This window comes from Pleurodeles waltl, chromosome 7 (assembly GCF_031143425.1).
Source record: "Pleurodeles waltl isolate 20211129_DDA chromosome 7, aPleWal1.hap1.20221129, whole genome shotgun sequence".
NCBI classification, from domain to species: Eukaryota; Metazoa; Chordata; class Amphibia; order Caudata; family Salamandridae; genus Pleurodeles; species Pleurodeles waltl.
The window spans coordinates 863,689,660-863,712,274 of NC_090446.1; the positions used below are offsets into that span (position 1 = coordinate 863,689,660).

At 47.8% G+C, this 22,615-nt stretch overlaps 1 protein-coding gene across 5 annotated transcripts in view; it reads left to right on the plus strand.

The window, feature by feature from the left end:
- The window catches only part of TMCO6 (transmembrane and coiled-coil domains 6), a 184,348-nt gene that overhangs the window by 26,146 nt on the left and 135,587 nt on the right, over nt 1-22,615 (plus strand). For all 5 annotated transcript variants that reach the window (XR_011194155.1, XM_069199391.1, XM_069199389.1 and 2 more), the window contains exons 5-6: nt 45-228; nt 13,939-14,043. Coding sequence is in view for 4 of the 5 variants with exons in the window: in XM_069199391.1 (XP_069055492.1) it covers nt 45-228; nt 13,939-14,043 (289 nt within the window). In the remaining variant the exon portion in view is untranslated. The remainder of the gene's footprint in view (nt 1-44; nt 229-13,938; nt 14,044-22,615) is intronic.

A 22,615-nucleotide genomic window follows, 5' to 3' on the forward strand; every position in this document is an offset into this window, starting at 1 on the left:
CAATCTGTGCTACTTGGTGAATAATCTTTGTTTCCTCTTTGCAGGATCCCCAGCAGCATGCGAACCCTTGTTGGTCTGTTCACCGGCAACATGGCAGATAACCGATTGGAAGCAGCTCGATGTTTACATGAACTTTCTCAGTCTGATGACCCCTCTGTCTCTGAGGCGTGTATACCAGCAACTTCCTATCTCCTGACCTACCTTTCAGGGCACAGCGTAGTACTCGCAGTAATATTTTTGATTGCTTTTCACAATAATTTAACCTTATGTGATACTTAAAATGCATGTTCACAGCATAATCATTTCAATTTCCTGCATGCACTTCCATATTACAGTAAAGGCTGAAGATGCTTGTTCTGTCTCTTCTGTAGTATGCACTGTGAAGGCCTTTATTTAACCACATTATGTTAAAGGGGCTGTGGTGCCATGTAAATGACAAAAAGCAATTTCCTTTGCACCATATTACAGAAGCAGAGGGTACGCTAGCTATTTGTATGAATTGTGAACCCCCCAGGAGTTAGTGCACAGTTTTCTCTACTCAAAGTGTGTGGTTACAGAATGCATGCCCCTGTGAGTATCTGTACTCGTCCCTCCGGAATGCAGACCAGACAAGTTGTTTTAAAAGCCACTCTGTCTTTCACTGCTGCTGGCCTTCCAACTTAGGCCACTTCCAAGAAATAGCGCATGTGCTGGAGAGGGCACATTTTTTTTTAATGTCATTAAGTACATGGTTAGGGTCTGTACCAGACACACCAAATAATGGTGCGCATCATCAGATTGGGAAATTGTGCCCTGTTAAGGGATCGTATCCCGTTAAGGTATTGTGTCTCAGATGTTTTGCTGCTTTTATGTTTACAGCAGTCACTTTATTTATTTTTATGTACAGCTGTTGGAAGTTACCACTTGCAAGCAAAGGACTTGATTGTCACATGCCCCAAGCCTATGTTCCTCTCTCCAGCCGAATAGTGATCATTGTCCTAGAGGTAACTAGGATCATGTCCTCAGTGCAGTCCAGGGCAGTAGACATTATTTCCAAAGTAGCAAACATGTGGGAATGAAGTTGGCAAACAACACATTTAGGGCCTAATTAAGAGTTTGGCGAATGGGAAAACCAGTCCTCGAAACTCCCAACAGGGTGGCCACTGCCAGAGTAATTAAGAGTTTCCCACTAGGTCGGCGGACAGAAACCTCAGTTTCCGTCCGCCAGACTAGCTGGAAACAGGCTACAGCATTGTCTCCAGCTCATAATCGAGGCAGTGGCAATGCTGTAGTCCGCAGGGCGCACCAGCACCCTCGCTGTGTCACTGTCTGCACGCAGACAGTGAACATTGTGACAGTGGCGCTCTGAACTGCCCATGCCAAGTGCATGGGCAGTGCAGGGAGCCCCCTGCACCTGTTCTTAGCCAGTCTTTTCATGGAAGTCTTATCTGCAGGGCAGCGCTGATTACGATTTCCACCACCGCCAAGCCCCCGAGATCATGGATCTTGGCAGTGCGGACGGTTCCCTGGCCATCTGACCACCAGGGTTTTAATGTGGTGGTTGGACCGCTACAACAGAGGCAGTCCTGACCGCCACCACAAGTGTGGTGGTCTGAAGACTGCCACACTCGTAAAGAGGCCCTAAGTTTTTTGATACTTTTCTAGAAATGCCTTAACTCATGCCAATTAAGAGGCAATACGTCTAAAAATCAGTTTTCTTTTGAAGGATAATTTAGCCCGATGTATTTTACTTGACTCCACCTTGCAAAGGCTGTTGCAGTATTTGCACACTCAGTTAATCTATTTCCTGTTTTGATCTTTGGCTTGTTTTGGCAGGGTATGCCCATTGATTCAGGCCATGCTTCAGGAATATTATCACTTTATTCTCAAAGACAGGAATGCATAACTGGTGTAAGGAAATGCCTCCTTGGCATGGTTGCCCCCTGACTTTTTGCCTTTGCTGATGCTATGTTTACAATTGAAAGTGTGCTGAGGCCTGCTAACCAGGCCCCAGCACCAGTGTTCTTTCCTTAACCTGTACTTTTGTATCCACAATTGGCAGACCCTGGCATCCAGATAAGTCCCTTGTAACTGGTACTTCTAGTACCAAGGGCCCTGATGCCAAGGAAGGTCTCTAAGGGCTGCAGCATGTCTTATGCCACCCTGGAGACCTCTCACTCAGCACAGACACACTGCTTGCCAGCTTGTGTGTGCTAGTGAGGACAAAACGAGTAAGTCGACATGGCACTCCCCTCAGGGTGCCATGCCAGCCTCTCACTGCCTATGCAGTATAGGTAAGACACCCCTCTAGCAGGCCTTACAGCCCTAAGGCAGGGTGCACTATACCATAGGTGAGGGTACCAGTGCATGAGCATGGTACCCCTACAGTGTCTAAACAAAACCTTAGACATTGTAAGTGCAGGGTAGCCATAAGAGTATATGGTCTGGGAGTCTGTCAAACACGAACTCCACAGCACTATAATGGCTACACTGAAAACTGGGAAGTTTGGTATCAAACTTCTCAGCACAATAAATGCACACTGATGCCAGTGTACATTTTATTGTAAAATACACCACAGAGGGCACCTTAGAGGTGCCCCCTGAAACTTAACCGACTGTCTGTGTAGGCTGACTAGTTCCAGCAGCCTGCCACACCAGAGACATGTTGCTGGCCCCATGGGGAGAGTGCCTTTGTCACTCTGAGGCCAGTAACAAAGCCTGCACTGGGTGGAGATGCTAACACCTCCCCCAGGCAGGAGCTGTAACACCTGGCGGTGAGCCTCAAAGGCTCACCCCTTTGTCACAGCCCAGCAGGGCACTCCAGCTTAGTGGAGTTGCCCGCCCCCTCCGGCCACGGCCCCCACTTTTGGCGGCAAGGCTGGAGGGAACAAAGAAAGCAACAAGGAGGAGTCACTGGCCAGTCAGGACAGCCCCGAAGGTGTCCTGAGCTGAGGTGACTCTGACTTCTAGAAATCCTCCATCTTGCAGATGGAGGATTCCCCCAATAGGGTTAGGATTGTGACCCCCTCCCCTTGGGAGGAGGCACAAAGAGGGTGTACCCACCCTCAGGGCTAGTAGCCATTGGCTACTAACCCCCCAGACCTAAACACGCCCTTAAATTTAGTATTTAAGGGCTACCCTGAACCCTAGAAAATTAGATTCCTGCAACTACAAGAAGAAGGACTGCCTAGCTGAAAACCCCTGCAGAGGAAGACCAGAAGACGACTACTGCCTTGGCTCCAGAAACTCACCGGCCTGTCTCCTGCCTTCCAAAGATCCTGCTCCAGCGACGCCTTCCAAAGGGACCAGCGACCTCGACATCCTCTGAGGACTGCCCCTGCTTCGAAAAGACAAGAAACTCCCGAGGACAGCGGACCTGCTCCAAGAAAGGCTGCAACTTTGTTTCCAGCAGCCTTGAAAGAACCCTGCAAGCTCCCCGCAAGAAGCGTGAGACTTGCAACACTGCACCCGGCGACCCCGACTCGGCTGGTGGAGATCCAACACCTCAGGAGGGACCCCAGGACTACTCTGATACTGTGAGTACAAAAACCTGTCCCCCCTGAGCCCCCACAGCGCCGCCTGCAGAGGGAATCCCGAGGCTTCCCCTGACCGCGACTCTTTGAATCCTAAGTCCCGACACCTGGGAGAGACCCTGCACCCGCAGCCCCCAGGACCTGAAGGACCGGACTCTCACTGGAGGAGTGACCCCCAGGAGTCCCTCTCCCTTGACCAAGTGGAGGTTTCCCCGAGGAACCCCCCCCTTGCCTGCCTGCAGCGCTGAAGAGATCCCTAGATCTCCCATTGACTTCCATTACAAACCCGACGCTTGTTTCTACACTGCACCCGGCCGCCCCCGCGCTGCTGAGGGTGAAATTTCTATGTGGGCTTGTGTCCCCCCCGGTGCCCTACAAAACCCCCCTGGTCTGCCCTCCGAAGACACGGGTACTTACCTGCAAGCAGACCGGAACCGGAGCACCCCCTTCTCTCCATTCTAGCCCATGTGTTTTGGGCACCACTTTGAACTCTGCACCTGACCGGCCCTGAGCTGCTGGTGTGGTGACTTTGGGGTTGCTCTGAACCCCCAACGGTGGGCTACCTTGGACCAAGAACTAAGCCCTGTAAGTGTCTTACTTACCTGGTTAACCTAACAAATACTTACCTCCCCTAGGAACTGTGAAAATTGCAGTGTGTCCACTTTTAAAACAGCTATTTGTGAATAACTTGAAAAGTATACATGCAATTTTGATGATTTGAGGTTCCTAAAGTACTTACCTGCAATACCTTTCGAATGAGATATTACATGTAGAATTGAACCTGTGGTTCTTAAAATAAACTAAGAAAAGATATTTTTCTATATAAAAACCTATTGGCTGGATTTGTCTCTGAGTGTGTGTACCTCATTTATTGTCTATGTGTATGTACAACAAATGCTTAACACTACTCCTTGGATAAGCCTACTGCTCGACCACACTACCACAAAATAGAGCATTAGTATTATCTATTTTTACCACTATTTTACCTCTAAGGGGAACCCTTGGACTCTGTGCATGCTATTCCTTACTTTGAAATAGCACATACAGAGCCAACTTCCTACATTGGTGGATCAGCGGTGGGGTACAAGACTTTGCATTTGCTGGACTACTCAGCCAATACCTGATCACACGACAAATTCCAAAATTGTCATTAGAAATTGATTTTTGCAATTTGAAAAGTTTTCTAAATTCTTAAAAGACTTGCTAGGGCCTTGTGTTAGATCCTGTTTAGCATTTCTTTTAGAGTTTAATAGTTTGTAAAAGTTTGAATTAGATTCTAGAACCAGTTGTAGATTCTTAAAAAGTATTCCAACTTTTAGAAGCAAAATGTCTAGCACAGATGTGACTGTGGTGGAACTCGACACCACACCTTACCTCCATCTTAAGATGAGGGAGCTAAGGTCACTCTGTAAAATAAAGAAAATAACAATGGGCCCCAAACCTACCAAAATACAGCTCCAGGAGCTTTTGGCAGAGTTTGAAAAGGCCAACCCCTCTAAGGGTGGCAACTCAGAGGAAGAGGATAGTGACTTGGAGGAAAATTCCACCCTACCAATCCTATCTAGGGAGAACAGGGTCCCTCAAACCCTGACTCCAAAAATAATAGTCAGAGATGCTGGTTCCCTCACAGGAGAGACCAACACCTCTGAAATCACTGAGGATAGCCCCAGTGAAGAGGACATCCAGTTAGCCAGGATGGCCAAAAGATTGGCTTTGGAAAGACAGATCCTAGCCATAGAGAGGGAAAGACAAGAGATGGGCCTAGGACCCATCAATGGTGGCAGCAACATAAATAGGGTCAGAGATTCTCCTGACATGTTGAAAATCCCCAAAGGGATTGTAACTAAATATGAAGATGGTGATGACATCACCAAATGGTTCACAGCTTTTGAGAGGGCTTGTGTAACCAGAAAAGTGAACAGATCTCACTGGGGTGCTCTCCTTTGGGAAATGTTCACAGGAAAGTGTAGGGATAGACTCCTCACACTCTCTGGACAAGATGCAGAATCTTATGACCTCATGAAGGGTACCCTGATTGAGGGCTTTGGATTCTCCACTGAGGAGTATAGGATTAGATTCAGGGGGGCTCAAAAATCCTCGAGCCAGACCTGGGTTGACTTTGTAGACTACTCAGTGAAAACACTAGATGGTTGGATTCAAGGCAGTGGTGTAAGTAATTATGATGGGCTGTACAATTTATTTGTGAAAGAACACCTGTTAAGTAATTGTTTCAATGATAAACTGCATCAGCATCTGGTAGACCTAGGACCAATTTCTCCCCAAGAATTGGGAAAGAAGGCGGACCATTGGATCAAGACAAGGGTGTCCAAGACTTCAACAGGGGGTGACCAAAAGAAAGGGGTCACAAAGACTCCCCAGGGGAAGGGTGATGAGACAACCAAAACTAAAAATAGTAAAGAGTCTTCTACAGGCCCCCAAAAACCTGCACAGGAGGGTGGGCCCAGAGCCTCTTCACAAAACAATGGGTACAAGGGTAAAAACTTTGATCCCAAAAAGGCCTGGTGTCATAGCTGTAAACAGCATGGACACCAAACTGGAGACAAGGCCTGTCCCAAGAAAGGTTCCACTCCAAACTCCCATCCAGGTAACACTGGTATGGCTAGTCTCCAAGTGGGATCAACAGTGTGCCCAGAGCAAATCAGGGTCCACACTGAAGCTACTCTAGTTTCTGAGGGTGGGGTGGATTTAGCCACACTAGCTGTCTGGCCGCCTAACATGCAAAAATACAGACAGCAACTCTTAATTAATGGGACTAGAATAGAGGGCCTGAGGGATACAGGTGCCAGTGTCACCATGGTGACAGAGAAACTGGTTTCCCCTGGCCAATACCTGACTGGAAAAACTTACACAGTCACCAACGCTGACAATCAGAGAAAAGTACATCCCATGGCAATGGTTACTTTAGAATGGGGAGGGGTCAATGGCCTGAAACAGGTGGTGGTCTCCTCAAATATCCCAGTGGACTGTCTGCTTGGAAATGACCTGGAGTCCTCAGCATGGGCTGAGGTAGAACTAAAAACCCATGCAGCAATGCTGGGTATCCCTGAACTGGTGTGTGTGAAAACAAGAGCACAATGCAAGGCACAGGGTGAAAAAGTAGAGCTGGAGTCTGGAAAAATGGCCCAGCCTACCAAGAGAACAGGAAAGTCAGTTGGGAAACCAACTGCAACACAGCAAAAGAAAGGGAACCTCTCTTCTCAGGAAGAAGTTCTGCCCTCTGAGGGAACTGAGCCTTTGGAGCTTGAACCTTATCAGGTTGAGCTCTTAGGCCCAGGGGGACCCTCAAGGGAGGAGCTGTGTAAGGGACAAGAAACCTGTCCCTCTCTTGAAGGCCTTAGGCAGCAAGCTGCTGAAGAGTCCAAAGGCAAGAAAAATGGAACACATAGGGTCTATTGGGAAGATGGACTCCTGTACACTGAGGCCAGAGACCCCAAACCTGGTGCCACTAGGAGAGTGGTAGTGCCTCAGCTGTTCAGAGAGTTCATCCTAACATTGGCCCATGACATTCCCCTTGCTGGACATTTGGGACAAACCAAGACGTGGGAGAGGTTAGTCAACCACTTCTACTGGCCCAATATGTCCAACATGGTTAAGGAGTTTTGCCTCTCCTGCCCCACCTGTCAAGCCAGTGGTAAGACAGGTGGGCATCCAAAGGCCCCCCTCATTCCACTTCCAGTGGTGGGGGTTCCCTTTGAAAGAGTGGGTGTGGACATAGTTGGTCCACTAGAACCTCCCACAGCCTCAGGAAATATGTATATCCTGGTAGTAGTGGATCATGCTACCAGGTATCCTGAAGCTATTCCCCTTAGGTCGACTACTGCCCCTGCAGTAGCCAAGGCCCTCATTGGTATCTTTACCAGAGTGGGCTTCCCTAAGGAGGTGGTGTCTGACAGAGGTACCAACTTCATGTCAGCATACCTAAAACACATGTGGAATGAGTGTGGAGTGACTTACAAATTCACTACACCTTACCATCCACAAACTAATGGCTTGGTTGAGAGATTCAACAAGACATTAAAGGGCATGATCATGGGGCTCCCAGAAAAACTCAAAAGGAGATGGGATGTCCTCCTGCCATGTCTGCTTTTCGCTTACAGGGAGGTACCACAGAAGGGAGTAGGGTTCTCACCCTTTGAACTTCTGTTTGGTCATCCTGTAAGGGGACCACTTGCCCTTGTTAAAGAAGGCTGGGAGAGACCTCTCCATGAGCCTAAACAGGACATAGTGGACTATGTACTTGGCCTTCGCTCTAGAATGGCAGAGTACATGGAAAAGGCAACCAAAAACCTTGAGGCCAGCCAACAGCTCCAGAAGTTTTGGTATGACCAAAAGGCTGCACTGGTTGAGTTCCAACCAGGGCAGAAAGTCTGGGTTTTGGAGCCTGTGGCTCCCAGGGCACTCCAGGACAAATGGAGTGGCCCTTACCCAGTGCTAGAAAGGAAGAGTCAGGTCACCTACCTGGTGGACCTGGGCACAAGCAGGAGCCCCAAGAGGGTGATCCATGTGAACCGCCTGAAACTCTTCCATGACAGGGCTGATGTGAATCTGTTGATGGTAACAGATGAGGATCAGGAGGCAGAGAGTGAACCTCTCCCTGATCTTCTGTCATCAGACCCAAAAGATGGCACAGTAGATGGAGTGATCTACTCAGACACCCTCTCTGGCCAACAGCAAGCTGATTGTAGGAGAGTCCTACAACAGTTTCCTGAACTCTTCTCCTTAACCCCTGGTCAGACACACCTGTGTACCCATGATGTGGACACAGGAGACAGCATGCCTGTCAAAAACAAAATCTTTAGACAGTCTGACCATGTTAAGGAAAGCATCAAGGTGGAAGTCCACAAGATGCTGGAATTGGGAGTAATTGAGCGCTCTGACAGCCCCTGGGCTAGCCCAGTGGTCTTAGTCCCCAAACCTCACACCAAAGATGGAAAGAAAGAGATGAGGTTTTGTGTGGACTACAGAGGGCTCAATTCTGTCACCAAGACAGATGCTCATCCAATTCCTAGAGCTGATGAGCTCATAGACAAATTAGGTGCTGCCAAATTCTTAAGTACCTTTGACTTGACAGCAGGGTACTGGCAAATAAAAATGGCACCTGGAGCAAAAGAGAAAACAGCATTCTCCACACCTGATGGGCATTATCAGTTTACTGTTATGCCCTTTGGTTTAAAGAATGCCCCTGCCACCTTCCAAAGGTTGGTGAATCAAGTCCTTGCTGGCTTGGAGTCCTTTAGCACAGCTTATCTTGATGATATTGCTGTCTTTAGCTCCACCTGGCAGGATCACCTGGTCCACCTGAAGAAGGTTTTGAAGGCTCTGCAATCTGCAAGCCTCTCTATCAAGGCATCCAAATGCCAGATAGGGCAGGGAACTGTGGTTTACTTGGGCCACCTTGTAGGTGGAGGCCAAGTTCAGCCACTCCAACCCAAGATCCAGACTATTCTGGACTGGGTAGCTCCAAAAACCCAGACTCAAGTCAGGGCATTCCTTGGCTTGACTGGGTATTACAGGAGGTTTGTGAAGGGATATGGATCCATTGTGACAGCCCTCACTGAACTCACCTCCAAGAAAATGCCCAAGAAAGTGAACTGGACTGTGGAATGCCAACAGGCCTTTGACACCCTGAAACAAGCAATGTGCTCAGCACCAGTTCTAAAAGCTCCAGATTATTCTAAGCAGTTCATTGTGCAGACTGATGCCTCTGAACATGGGATAGGGGCAGTTTTGTCCCAAACAAATGATGATGGCCTTGACCAGCCTGTTACTTTCATTAGCAGGAGGTTACTCCCCAGGGAGCAGCGTTGGAGTGCCATTGAGAGGGAGGCCTTTGCTGTGGTTTGGTCCCTGAAGAAGCTGAGACCATACCTCTTTGGGACTCACTTCCTAGTTCAAACTGACCACAGACCTCTCAAATGGCTGATGCAAATGAAAGGTGAAAATCCTAAACTGTTGAGGTGGTCCATCTCCCTACAGGGAATGGACTTTATAGTGGAACACAGACCTGGGACTGCCCATGCCAATGCAGATGGCCTTTCCAGGTTCTTCCACTTAGAAAATGAAGACTCTCTTGGGAAAGGTTAGTCTCATCCTCTTTCGTTTGGGGGGGGGTTGTGTAAGGAAATGCCTCCTTGGCATGGTTGCCCCCTGACTTTTTGCCTTTGCTGATGCTATGTTTACAATTGAAAGTGTGCTGAGGCCTGCTAACCAGGCCCCAGCACCAGTGTTCTTTCCTTAACCTGTACTTTTGTATCCACAATTGGCAGACCCTGGCATCCAGATAAGTCCCTTGTAACTGGTACTTCTAGTACCAAGGGCCCTGATGCCAAGGAAGGTCTCTAAGGGCTGCAGCATGTCTTATGCCACCCTGGAGACCTCTCACTCAGCACAGACACACTGCTTGCCAGCTTGTGTGTGCTAGTGAGGACAAAACGAGTAAGTCGACATGGCACTCCCCTCAGGGTGCCATGCCAGCCTCTCACTGCCTATGCAGTATAGGTAAGACACCCCTCTAGCAGGCCTTACAGCCCTAAGGCAGGGTACACTATACCATAGGTGAGGGTACCAGTGCATGAGCATGGTACCCCTACAGTGTCTAAACAAAACCTTAGACATTGTAAGTGCAGGGTAGCCATAAGAGTATATGGTCTGGGAGTCTGTCAAACACGAACTCCACAGCACCATAATGGCTACACTGAAAACTGGGAAGTTTGGTATCAAACTTCTCAGCACAATAAATGCACACTGATGCCAGTGTACATTTTATTGTAAAATACACCACAGAGGGCACCTTAGAGGTGCCCCCTGAAACTTAACCGACTGTCTGTGTAGGCTGACTAGTTCCAGCAGCCTGCCACACCAGAGACATGTTGCTGGCCCCATGGGGAGAGTGCCTTTGTCACTCTGAGGCCAGTAACAAAGCCTGCACTGGGTGGAGATGCTAACACCTCCCCCAGGCAGGAGCTGTAACACCTGGCGGTGAGCCTCAAAGGCTCACCCCTTTGTCACAGCCCAGCAGGGCACTCCAGCTTAGTGGAGTTGCCCGCCCCCTCCGGCCACAGCCCCCACTTTTGGCGGCAAGGCTGGAGGGAACAAAGAAAGCAACAAGGAGGAGTCACTGGCCAGTCAGGACAGCCCCTAAGGTGTCCTGAGCTGAGGTGACTCTGACTTCTAGAAATCCTCCATCTTGCAGATGGAGGATTCCCCCAATAGGGTTAGGATTGTGACCCCCTCCCCTTGGGAGGAGGCACAAAGAGGGTGTACCCACCCTCAGGGCTAGTAGCCATTGGCTACTAACCCCCCAGACCTAAACACGCCCTTAAATTTAGTATTTAAGGGCTACCCTGAACCCTAGAAAATTAGATTCCTGCAACTACAAGAAGAAGGACTGCCTAGCTGAAAACCCCTGCAGAGGAAGACCAGAAGACGACTACTGCCTTGGCTCCAGAAACTCACCGGCCTGTCTCCTGCCTTCCAAAGATCCTGCTCCAGCGACGCCTTCCAAAGGGACCAGCGACCTCGACATCCTCTGAGGACTGCCCCTGCTTCGAAAAGACAAGAAACTCCCGAGGACAGCGGACCTGCTCCAAGAAAGGCTGCAACTTTGTTTCCAGCAGCCTTGAAAGAACCCTGCAAGCTCCCCGCAAGAAGCGTGAGACTTGCAACACTGCACCCGGCGACCCCGACTCGGCTGGTGGAGATCCAACACCTCAGGAGGGACCCCAGGACTACTCTGATACTGTGAGTACAAAAACCTGTCCCCCCTGAGCCCCCACAGCGCCGCCTGCAGAGGGAATCCCGAGGCTTCCCCTGACCGCGACTCTTTGAATCCTAAGTCCCGACACCTGGGAGAGACCCTGCACCCGCAGCCCCCAGGACCTGAAGGACCGGACTCTCACTGGAGGAGTGACCCCCAGGAGTCCCTCTCCCTTGACCAAGTGGAGGTTTCCCCGAGGAACCCCCCCCTTGCCTGCCTGCAGCGCTGAAGAGATCCCTAGATCTCCCATTGACTTCCATTACAAACCCGACGCTTGTTTCTACACTGCACCCGGCCGCCCCCGCGCTGCTGAGGGTGAAATTTCTGTGTGGGCTTGTGTCCCCCCCGGTGCCCTACAAAACCCCCCTGGTCTGCCCTCCGAAGACGCGGGTACTTACCTGCAAGCAGACCGGAACCGGAGCACCCCCTTCTCTCCATTCTAGCCTATGTGTTTTGGGCACCACTTTGAACTCTGCACCTGACCGGCCCTGAGCTGCTGGTGTGGTGACTTTGGGGTTGCTCTGAACCCCCAACGGTGGGCTACCTTGGACCAAGAACTAAGCCCTGTAAGTGTCTTACTTACCTGGTTAACCTAACAAATACTTACCTCCCCTAGGAACTGTGAAAATTGCACTGTGTCCACTTTTAAAACAGCTATTTGTGAATAACTTGAAAAGTATACATGCAATTTTGATGATTTGAGGTTCCTAAAGTACTTACCTGCAATACCTTTCGAATGAGATATTACATGTAGAATTGAACCTGTGGTTCTTAAAATAAACTAAGAAAAGATATTTTTCTATATAAAAACCTATTGGCTGGATTTGTCTCTGAGTGTGTGTACCTCATTTATTGTCTATGTGTATGTACAACAAATGCTTAACACTACTCCTTGGATAAGCCTACTGCTCGACCACACTACCACAAAATAGAGCATTAGTATTATCTATTTTTACCACTATTTTACCTCTAAGGGGAACCCTTGGACTCTGTGCATGCTATTCCTTACTTTGAAATAGCACATACAGAGCCAACTTCCTACAACTGGTGATTATCCGTACTGAGTAGAAAAAGGTCTTGAGGACTTGCAGGCTTAAACAACTGTCTTCACTTTTAGTCTTTCTGAAGGCAAGGAGTTTATAGATTTAACATCGAGTGAGGTGTGTAGAATAACAAGAACTGAAATCTTACTCAGCAGTGTTTCTTAAATTATTACAATATCAAAGTACCTGCAGATAAACCACATGGGGCAATCCCCACTTAATAAGCAGAACAAAACTAGCATTCTTCATGGGCAGACCTACACATTACAGGGAGACCCTGAAACCCATTGCTGAAGGATTACATTTTAGAATCAAAAAACAAGTTTAATCTGTGGGACAACACATTTCTATGAGAATATACCACTTTTTTGCCATCAAGGGTACTTAAAACTCCTCATCGGACCATTATCTTAAGGCAAGGCTACTTTAAATATGCCATTATCAGTCAAAGACAGGAAGCCCTTATTTGTTAACATCATGTAGCTAAAATTGGCATTTCGCAAAGGAAATGTACATATGTATGATTTTTACCTGTGCTTTCTGGGGATGAAAATTCTTGATAAGTGAGTGTCTGGAAGATGTGGAGTTGTGATATGTCATGCCCAGTGTTTTCATTTTACAGCACATGGTAAGTGTAATTTGTTTCTTTTGTAAATCCCTCCAAATTCACTTTATTAAGAAAACAAAAACTTTTGATTCATAGCCTGATAATTTGTTAACAAGCCAGACCGGTTTGAGAAATGGGCATCCGTTTCTTACGCATTATCAAATTACGACCCGTTGCCCTTCTGTAGTCCCTAAACAAAGGTTTGTTGGGTTCTCTTGATGCTTTAGGACTGGTGTCAATGCTTTTACTTGGCTGTGATTGAGTTTGTACTATTGTGATCTCAGAAGCACAAAGACCCTAGTCCACCTTAAAGCCAGGTAGAACTAAAAATGGTGGCAGAGATGACAATAAAGACCCACTCAGAACATAATAAGTGAGACTTCGTACATCTCTTCCTACTAGGCGAACACTTCAAATTCAGTGCTTCAGCACTTATGATTAATAAACTTCATTTGCTTTGGAGATGTGGAACACTGTCATTATTAAGGTGGCATTAACAAAGTGAACCATTCTTTCAGTTAATAGCATGTTTTTGTCATCACTTACAGACATTGCACAGGAAAAAACATTGTTAAATATATTTTACTCACCACTGTAGAATGCTAAACAAAATAGCTGGCACCCTTTGAGATGGTGGGATACTACATATCATTGCCATAGTGCAGGTTTCATGAGAGATGTTATTTTACAGCTAGATCGCATTCATTGACATCGGAATTTTTGTGTTAAATATGAAGTAGCCTGTGAACACTGGCCCCATGTAAAAAAAAAAAAAAAAAAATCCACACATTTTCAAAGTACTGTGTATGCAGTTTTGTGTTGCCTGTTTGTATCAATGGGAGCCATTACGCTAACCATGAAAATCGAAAATGTATTGTACTGTCTGTTTGGGCTGTACTTTTAGATAATGAAGCCTGTTATGTGCATGAAAAATGTTTGTTTGACTGTTGGAATGTTTATGACCCGTATCAATCCTTGTATATACTCTGATGTTTTTAGGAGCTGTGCCTGTACACATTGGGTAACCTGGCAATAATGAGTGAAGGTGTGAGACGGAAGCTTCTAGCACAAGGAGTAATTCCTGCACTTTTGCTCTCTATCCAGGTGAGTTACTGCATCATTCTTCCAGTCGAAGAGTGCTCATCCCATATACAGGCAGGCAATTTTAGTAATGCAAAAGTTAAGCATGCGCCTCTAATTTGGCAGGGTATTGTCTGTGATAGGTGGCTCCTTATTCCAAGAACATGTGAGCCCAAACCGTCCTGTGGTCTGATAAACTGTGCTATCCTTTTTTTGTAGTTATCCGGATTTTTGTAAATGTGACAATACTGCTAATTATTTATTTTAAACCGATTTTTTTGGGTTTAAAAAAAAAAAAATGTTTGATCACATGGGCCGCTAAGTACATACAGGATGTTTAATGAGTATACTCAAAAGGAAAAAACAACAACATGCACAGTGATACCCACCAACCTCACCCATAAAGCACATGACATTATGCATGTCTTGCAACATGGCAAACATTAGTCACGTACATCATTTCCCTTCTTTGTGGCTCCGTATCTTCTAACTTACTCTTTGAGGAGGGAATCAGCAGAGCGGAAAGGTTCTAAAACAATTCCCCTGTAATCCGCCCACCTCTGCCAGATTTAGGGTGTTTTGGGGGCACCCTCTCACCTGATACACTACAATGTCTAGCCCCATACAGTGATCTGCTCCCTTTTTCCATGCCCCAAGAGATGGAGGCACATCAGCTTTTTATGTCTTGGCTATATCCCTTTTCGCCAGGGTAAGACCCAGGAACAAATGCACAAGTTTGTATCTGTTACCTCCAATGCCACCTATGCTATGGGGAAGAACCAATTTTGGGTCTAGTGAAATTTTCCAAGAGAGGACCTTCTCCAGGAATGATGTCACCCCTCGCCAAAAACCATCCAGCGCCACACAAATTCCACACTGTATGTATAGTTTAGGAGTTTGTAAAGTGCATGGCTACACGAAGGCCTCCCAGCTCTAGAGCGGAAGCAGAACCTATGCTGTGAACAGGAAAGGAAATTTCTTGACTATCCTGGCGGAGCTCCAAGGGAAGGGAATTACAGAAATTTAAGGCTCTAAATGCTAAAGATCGACCTCCCCAGCTTGCTTTCTTAATCTGTAGAGCGTTAATTAGGGAGGCTGTCGAGGCTCTAAGAGCCCTTTGAGGGATGTAGGGCATTGCAGTCTGTTTAAGGAAGGTCAGACCCTTGTTATGCAGACCTCTTTGCAAAGTACAGTAGAGGGCCTTGAAGTTGATCAGTTGTTCCACAGGCAGCCAGTGAAGGGAAACAATCGCAGGTTTCACGGACAGGTGTCTGCGAATCTTCATAAGTAAGCGTGCTGCAGTGTTCTGCACCACCTGAAGTCTCTTTAGCACCTATTGAGGTGAACTCAGACAGAGGATATTCGCATAGTTCAGGGGTGAAATTATGAGAGCCTGAGAGATTAGTCTTTTGGGTTGAAAAAGAAGTATCTTAAAGACTTTTCTAAGAAGTCTTAATAGACTGAAACAGGCTGTCAGCTTTTTAGATTGAGAGTCCATAGTCAGGAGGGAGTCCAGCCAAAAACGTCGGGTTAGGCTGACCTGTCTCAGAGATGGTTGAGAATGAGAAGACCAGCTGTGTATTGCCAGCATAGGAAACCAGTGGTAAGCTGTAAGGTTCCACAATCTCCGCCAGAGAGGACATATAGATTTTAAACAACGTAGGGCTGAGAGAAGAGCCCTGGGCACACCACAGCTGTGAAAAAGGTTGTTGGAAAAAAGGAGTGATCAAGAACTTGAAAGGTTCAATCCCTCAAAAAGGAAGAGACACATTTCAAAGTGTGCCCCTTGATCCCTGCATGGAAAATTCTATGAAGCAGAATGTTATGATCTAAGGTGTCAAAAGCAGCACTTAGGTCAAATAGAATGATGGCGGCAGCGACCCCTTAACCCAGTCGTTGTTGAACATCTTCAACAGCCAGGAGGGCAGTCTCTGTACCATGTTGGGTTCTGAAGCCCATTTGAGCATGATGAAGGATCTTGTGTTCTTCAAGAAAACCTGACAGATGTCTTTTGACATGTTTTTCAATCAGTTTAGCTTCTATCGGCAAGAGAGAAATTTGTCTATAGTTACTCAATAGGGCTGTATCTAGATGAGGCTTTTTAAGTAAAGGTTTAATGATAGCATGTTTCCAATATGACGGAATAAGGCCAGTTATGAAAGACTCGTTATGGGCCTTAGTCAGAGCAGTGGCAATCATGTCTGAACCTAATGGCAAAATGTGAGGAGGGGCAGGGTCTAGTGGAGATCCTGATTTTATAATGTGTAACAAGTTTGTTACTGATTCCTCCATAAGGGGCGAAAAATCTAATAGAGGCTCTCTGGAGTTTAGAACCTGAGCCTGGCCTGCAAGGTCTTTTGTGGACATATCGTAAGTTTTCATCCACTTTTTTTCAAGGCGTCTACACTCCTTTTTTAGCGGCAAAGCTGAGGAGAGAACCATGGTGATTTTTTTTATGGCCTGCACCTTGGGTGGTGGAGATCCATTCATTGAATTTGTCTGCTGAACTTAGGGTGGAATTAAGGAGAATGTCTCTAGTGTTCTCAAGGGTGGAGGTCCATTACTTGCAATTTAGCTTGGACTAGCGGCGACCAGATAACTTGTTTGCTAGCCGACCTGTGTCAGCGGCGGTTTTGGGTATCATGAGCCTAATTAAAAAGTGGTTGGACCATGACCGAGGAAGGGGTGTCTGAGCTGTGAGTTCTGAGATGTTGCTGAACACAAGGTCGATCATATGACCTTTGGTATGTGTAGGGCCATTAATTATCTGTGTGAGACCTAGCTCCTCAAGGTCTGTAAGTAGTGTTTTAGCTGCGGTATTACTTGGTTCGTCTGTGTGAATATTAAAATCACTGAGAGTAGTAAAGTTGGATTAGCTACCAACTAGATCAGCAACTTGTTCAGTAAGAGCTTGAATAAACCTATTGTGAGGGCCAGGGGGCAGTAAATAAGGGCCCCGGAGAATGTAAATGTAGGATTCACTGCTAGGGAGAAGGACATGCTTTCACAATCGGGAATTATCAGAGGTTCAGAGAGACATTTAATAGAGTCCTTAAAGATAATGGCGATTCCCCAACCCCTTGTATGTGCCCCATCTGATCGGTTTGAGTACCAGGAGGCAGGGCCAAGGTGACATCCGGAGAGGATTCCTCCTGGAGCCAAGTTTCTGTCAGAAATAAAACTTCTGGAGCATAGTCACTCAACAGTAAATGGATATCAATTTTGTGGGTGTGTAGGGATCAGCAATTGACTAAAAGGAATCTGCTGAATAACCCATTGTACTTCCTTTGGGGCTGCACGACTACACTCTGAGGAGTCCATAAGCAGTTGTTGCAGATCCAGTGTGGGAGACCACGGTCAAAAGAGTGCTGGCAGCAGTTCAAACCAGGCATTCTGAGGGCAAGGAGTTGACTAGCTGAAAATGTTATTACATCTAGGCCGGAAGGGACAGCATCCCTGGCTGGGCGCGGATGGGCACAGATGGTCTTGACTTTGGCATGCCAGCAGTGCACCCACTGCGCACGTCCGCTGTTTCATGACCCTTATAAAGGGGTCAGAGAGACAGCAGACAGTGCCGATAGACCAGCAAACAAAATGGCGTCTCCTCGAGCCACAGAAGCCTAGAGGAAAAATGGCACCATTCCAGTCTTAAAAACAATTAAAAGTAAGTCTCTATATGCGGCTAGCACCATATATAAAAGTACCCTCATCTGTCCTACACAGAGGCACATCAAGGAGTCTATCTATCAAGCTCTATGAATGTATTTCAATTGGATAAGCTGAGGTGAGCTGAAATCGCTGCCTCTCGGGGCGCTTCCAAGTCCTCAGTCCAGTCATCGTCATCAAGTGCGTCAGTATCAGCCTCCAAAGCGCTCTGAGCACAGGCAGTGTGTTTGAACTGTTCATGACCAGGGACTGCTAAATCTTCACTGTTTAGTGATCGTGCAAGTCCCCCATGAGGAGCTTACCTTCCACTGGATTAAAATTCTGAAAGGGCCACGAGGCCCTTAATATATGGGAGTAAGAGTGCGACGGAGCTGCAGGCAGCAATAGAACTGGCTGCGGTGCAGTTGGTATTCAGCTCCTAGAATGATTTCAGGACTGTGTCACTCATTACATTACCAAGGGTGTAGATTCTGATATTAACCCAAATTCAAAAAGCCACAAGCTGAATGACCTGCATGAGCATGTTGCCCTGCCACAGCGGTGTTACCACCCCCCACCCAGTCAGTGTCCCCCACCATACCATCCTTCACAGGGAGCACCTCTAGAAAACTAGGATCGTCTGTGTTGCCAGTGGAAGGAACCCCACTCCCTTCCCCCATACAAGTAGTCTGGCAGGGAGGTGTTGCCCATCACCCATTTCTCAACAGCATATGCTGGATCACACTGCCACCCATACCACCAATCGTTGATGACTAGGAGATGAGAAGCAATATAATATGAGAATACATCAGCAGCGGCAATGCCCCTGCAATATGTGTACTGGAAGCATGTTCTAAGGGCGATATGGGCAGCCCCTCCCCTCCCACAAGAACCCTCTGAGAACAACGTTAATCTGTCGGAATCATGACTGGGGGATAGCATATGGGTAGTTCTGCAGTTGGTACAACAAGCAGGGTAGGAAGACCATCTTGAAGACTGCCGACCTACTCATCGGCAACTGTGACAGGAGCGACCAGACTCATACCTCCTCCTTTACCCGCGCTATTGCCGACGCCAGGTTATGAGACCACGAGTGTGCCACATCCAGGGAGATATACACTTCCAAATATTTGAAGCCACCATCGACCAAAGTCAGCCCTGACACCCAATCTGCCTCCCCGCATGGCCTTCCACCGAAAACACTACAGATTTAAAGGCATTTATATAGAGGCCAGACATTTCTCCGAAGGTACGCATTATTTGTAGAATGTGTGGCCGTCAGGTCTCTGGGTCAGTAAAGAAGAACATGACATCATTTGCATAAAGTGCAATTCCGTCAGACAAGTCTGCAGTCCACTCGAAGACCCTTACCTAGGGATCCATCCGGACCCAGGCGACCAACAACTCCTGTGGCCAGGGCAAATAACAATGGGGAAAGCGGAAACCTCTTTAATCTCAGAAGAAGGACAAATAGTTAATCCCAGCTGACAGAGTGGAACGCCTTATCTATATCTGCCAGGAGCACAACCGCGGGCCTCCCCAGGCGGTCTGCAAGGGCTAAAGCATTGTAGACTTGTCTAATATTATGGCGTGTGGCCTGATTTGGCATGGCGCCTATCTGGTCAGGATGGACGAGATCTGGCATAAATTTCGGCCAAGGTCTTAGTGAGGAGTTTCACCTCCATGTTTAGAAGGGAAATAGGGCAGTACGAAGAGTATTCCTCTGGTGGATGACCCAGTTTAGGGAGAACCACGAGCTTTGCGTGTTGCCAGTCTGGCAGGAGCAACGCTCCCTCAGCAGCAGAACAAATCACGCCTGAGAAGTGTTTCCCTAGGCGAGGCATGTATGCCTTAAAGAGTTCGCACAGGAATCCATTTGGGCCAGAAGCCCTCTCTGTCTGAAAATCCACAAGGGCCAAGGAGAGCTCTTCCTCCGGTAATTACTTCCTCCACTTGAGCCCGGGCAGAGTCTGAAAGGGCCCGAGGATGCAGATCGTCTACAAACCCGATAGTTTGGACAAGAATCAGTCTACTTCCGGGCATATACTTCCCTAAGGTATGTGCCAAAGCTCTGAGCCACATTGTGGGGGTCTGTCAGCAAACAACCCTGCGCGTCCCGAAATACCGGTATAGAGACATTATGGCGGGCAGTTTGACACAACTGATGGAGCATCTTGCTCGATTCGTCACCCCATTGGTATATCCGGCTCTGCATTGCTCACCAAGCCAGCTTAGCATCCTCTATCTGTAACTGGTGTAATTGTTGTTGGACTATCGCAAACTGGCACCTTGCAGCTCCCCCTCCCTGCATCTGACTGACGACCACGAGCCTCTAGGGATTGAATCATCTCTTTGAGGTTTATGAGGCCCTGTTTCCAATGTCTACGCTCCCCAGTGCAATAACTGATATCTATCTCACCGAAACATGGGCTTGAAGGCCTCCCACAAGCCCACCACAGAAGTGTCTGTGTCTGTGTTGAGGGCAAAGTACTCCCCAATGGAACGCAAGATATGTGCTGTGTAGGCAGGGTTCTGTAACTGCCACAGTGAGCGGCGCCAATGAAACCTAGACCTCCTGGGCCAACCTGGAAGTCTGAGGGCTATCGGGAGGTGGTCAGATAAGTGTCTGACTAAAATGTTAACATTAGACACCCTGTGAATGAGTATATTCAGGAAATAGTCGATCCGAGAGAATGAGCTGTGGACTGCGGAGTACTATGTGTAACCACTATTGGTAGTATCATATGCTCACAATGCGTCCGCCACAATGTAAATGTACTAAGCTTGGACCTGGCCACCTCTGCTACGCTGCCCTGGGCATGCTATTGATCTATCCGGGGGTCGATCACGTGATTCCAATCGCCCCCAATTACAGAGAGGCCCCCATGAAGCTCCCCCCCACAATCGTATCACAAGATCAACAAAGGACTGTCCTAGCCAAAGGGGTAGATACTACCAAGTGTGAGGGATTCCCCATAAATGGTGCCCGTAACTAGTGTGTATATGCCATGATTGTCTGTCCATGTTTTGGTGGATTTGAAGGGGATACCATGTTGAATCTAAATGAAAGTGCCTCTGGACCCCCGTATGAACCCCAAAGACAAGCTACCCTAGTGCTGAGAAGGTGTGTCTCCTGCAATAGTACGATATCCGTGCCCAGTCTCTTGGCCTGTTTCAGGACCTCTCCACATTTGACCTCGTCAAGAACCCCCCTCATGTTCTACGATATAACACTGAGATGTCCCATGGGGCCGGCATATCTTGTGTCACTCATCAAGGACTATGGGGGATTATCCTGTGCTGCCGCATGTGGTTCCAGGAATGGATGTGTAGTTGCACTGTACATTACAACACTAAAAAACATACCGAAACGCCCACCACCACCACTCCATACTTCAACGAACAGGAAGTATCTACTGTGGGAAGTGGCCCCTCAAGGCTCCAACAGGAGGTGCCAAGCGAGCACTCCCAATGGATCCTCATTCCTCTCTTAATTATACTCTTAAAGATAATTAGACTTCCAGCTCCGTATTTCGCAGTCGAAGATACTGGATAGCACACTACTGAACATGCAACAGGTATCAGACACAATTATTATCAGAGATATAGTATAATGCAAACAGTTGTAGATGAGTGATGGCCAAGCAAGGTAGTCGGGCTTAGGTTAGGATTCCTCATCTCTTTGGGAACTCCAGCTTGAAGATCTGGATCTGTTGCGCTTTGTGGGGCGGTTCCCTCTATCGCCTTGGGATGAGTCTGAATCCATGCAAGGCGGGGTGTGAGGCTTCAACGCTACCGACTCATCCGTCCAGTTGATAGCCTCCTCTGGAGAATCAAAGAACAAAGTTTCTTGTGGTGTAGACCACTCTGAGGCGTTCCAGGTACAGCAGCATATGTTGTAGTTTGAGGGCTTGCAGGTGCCGTTTAGCGGCTGCAAAGGATTGACAGTGCTGCTGCACTATTCACATATAGTCAGGGAATATCATGATGTGGTGAGATTGGTAGGTGATTTTATCTTGACTCTGTGCATGCTTAAGGATTGCATCTCTATCCATGTAATTCAGGATCTTGGCGATCACTATCCGGATTCTTGCCCAGGGTGGAGGTTTTTTGGCTAGTTCCCAGCAGGCGCTCCGCACCACTAAACAAAGACAGGGACTCTGCAGGCACTTTTGATCAGATCCAGTTTGTAACAAACATTTCCATGGAGGAGCCCTCTCATACCTCTGGAAAGCCGGTGAAGCGTAAATTATTGCAGCAGGGGTGATCCTCCGAGTCACTGACCCACACCGCCAGCTCCTTTGGCACCACTGTGAGGCCATTTACTTTTTATTGCAGTGTTGCAACCAAGTCTTCCACACTAGACAATCTTGTTTCCTCCTCAGTTATCCTCTCCACCGCATGATGACGATCCTGGCGGAGCCAAGTGATGTTGGAATCAACCACCTGATCTTGGCATCAGGTGTGTTGTGTGACTGCGTAATGGCCGCCAGAAGTGCTGCATTATCCAGAACCTCTGTCACTGCTCCTCCCGCCGGCGGGGCTGCACTCCCAATCTGGGCATATTTGTCCATTGTACACCACTTGGCCGCAACAGGGTGTACCTTGTCCCTCATAATGATGGATGAAGAGTCCAGTAGCACTGTCTAGGCTAGAGGTCCAGCAGCGCACCGGCCCCGCCTGACCCCCGGGACGCAAAGGTCGACACGAGCAGTTGGCAGCAAGTGGCGTCCCCCCACGGTCTCCTGCACAGGTGAATCAAAGAATGCTTTAGCAAGGAGGGCGGCACACGGCACATCCCCAAACCACAATCTGCCCTCATCTGCACCAGAACCTAATCTGGCCGTGTCCGCAACAAGGGCACAGACCTAAAAGAGTCCCAAGTCTGGTGCCGCTCACCCAAAAAAAAGACAACTGGGCTTCAACTCAGATGCACAATCTCTGTCAAGCC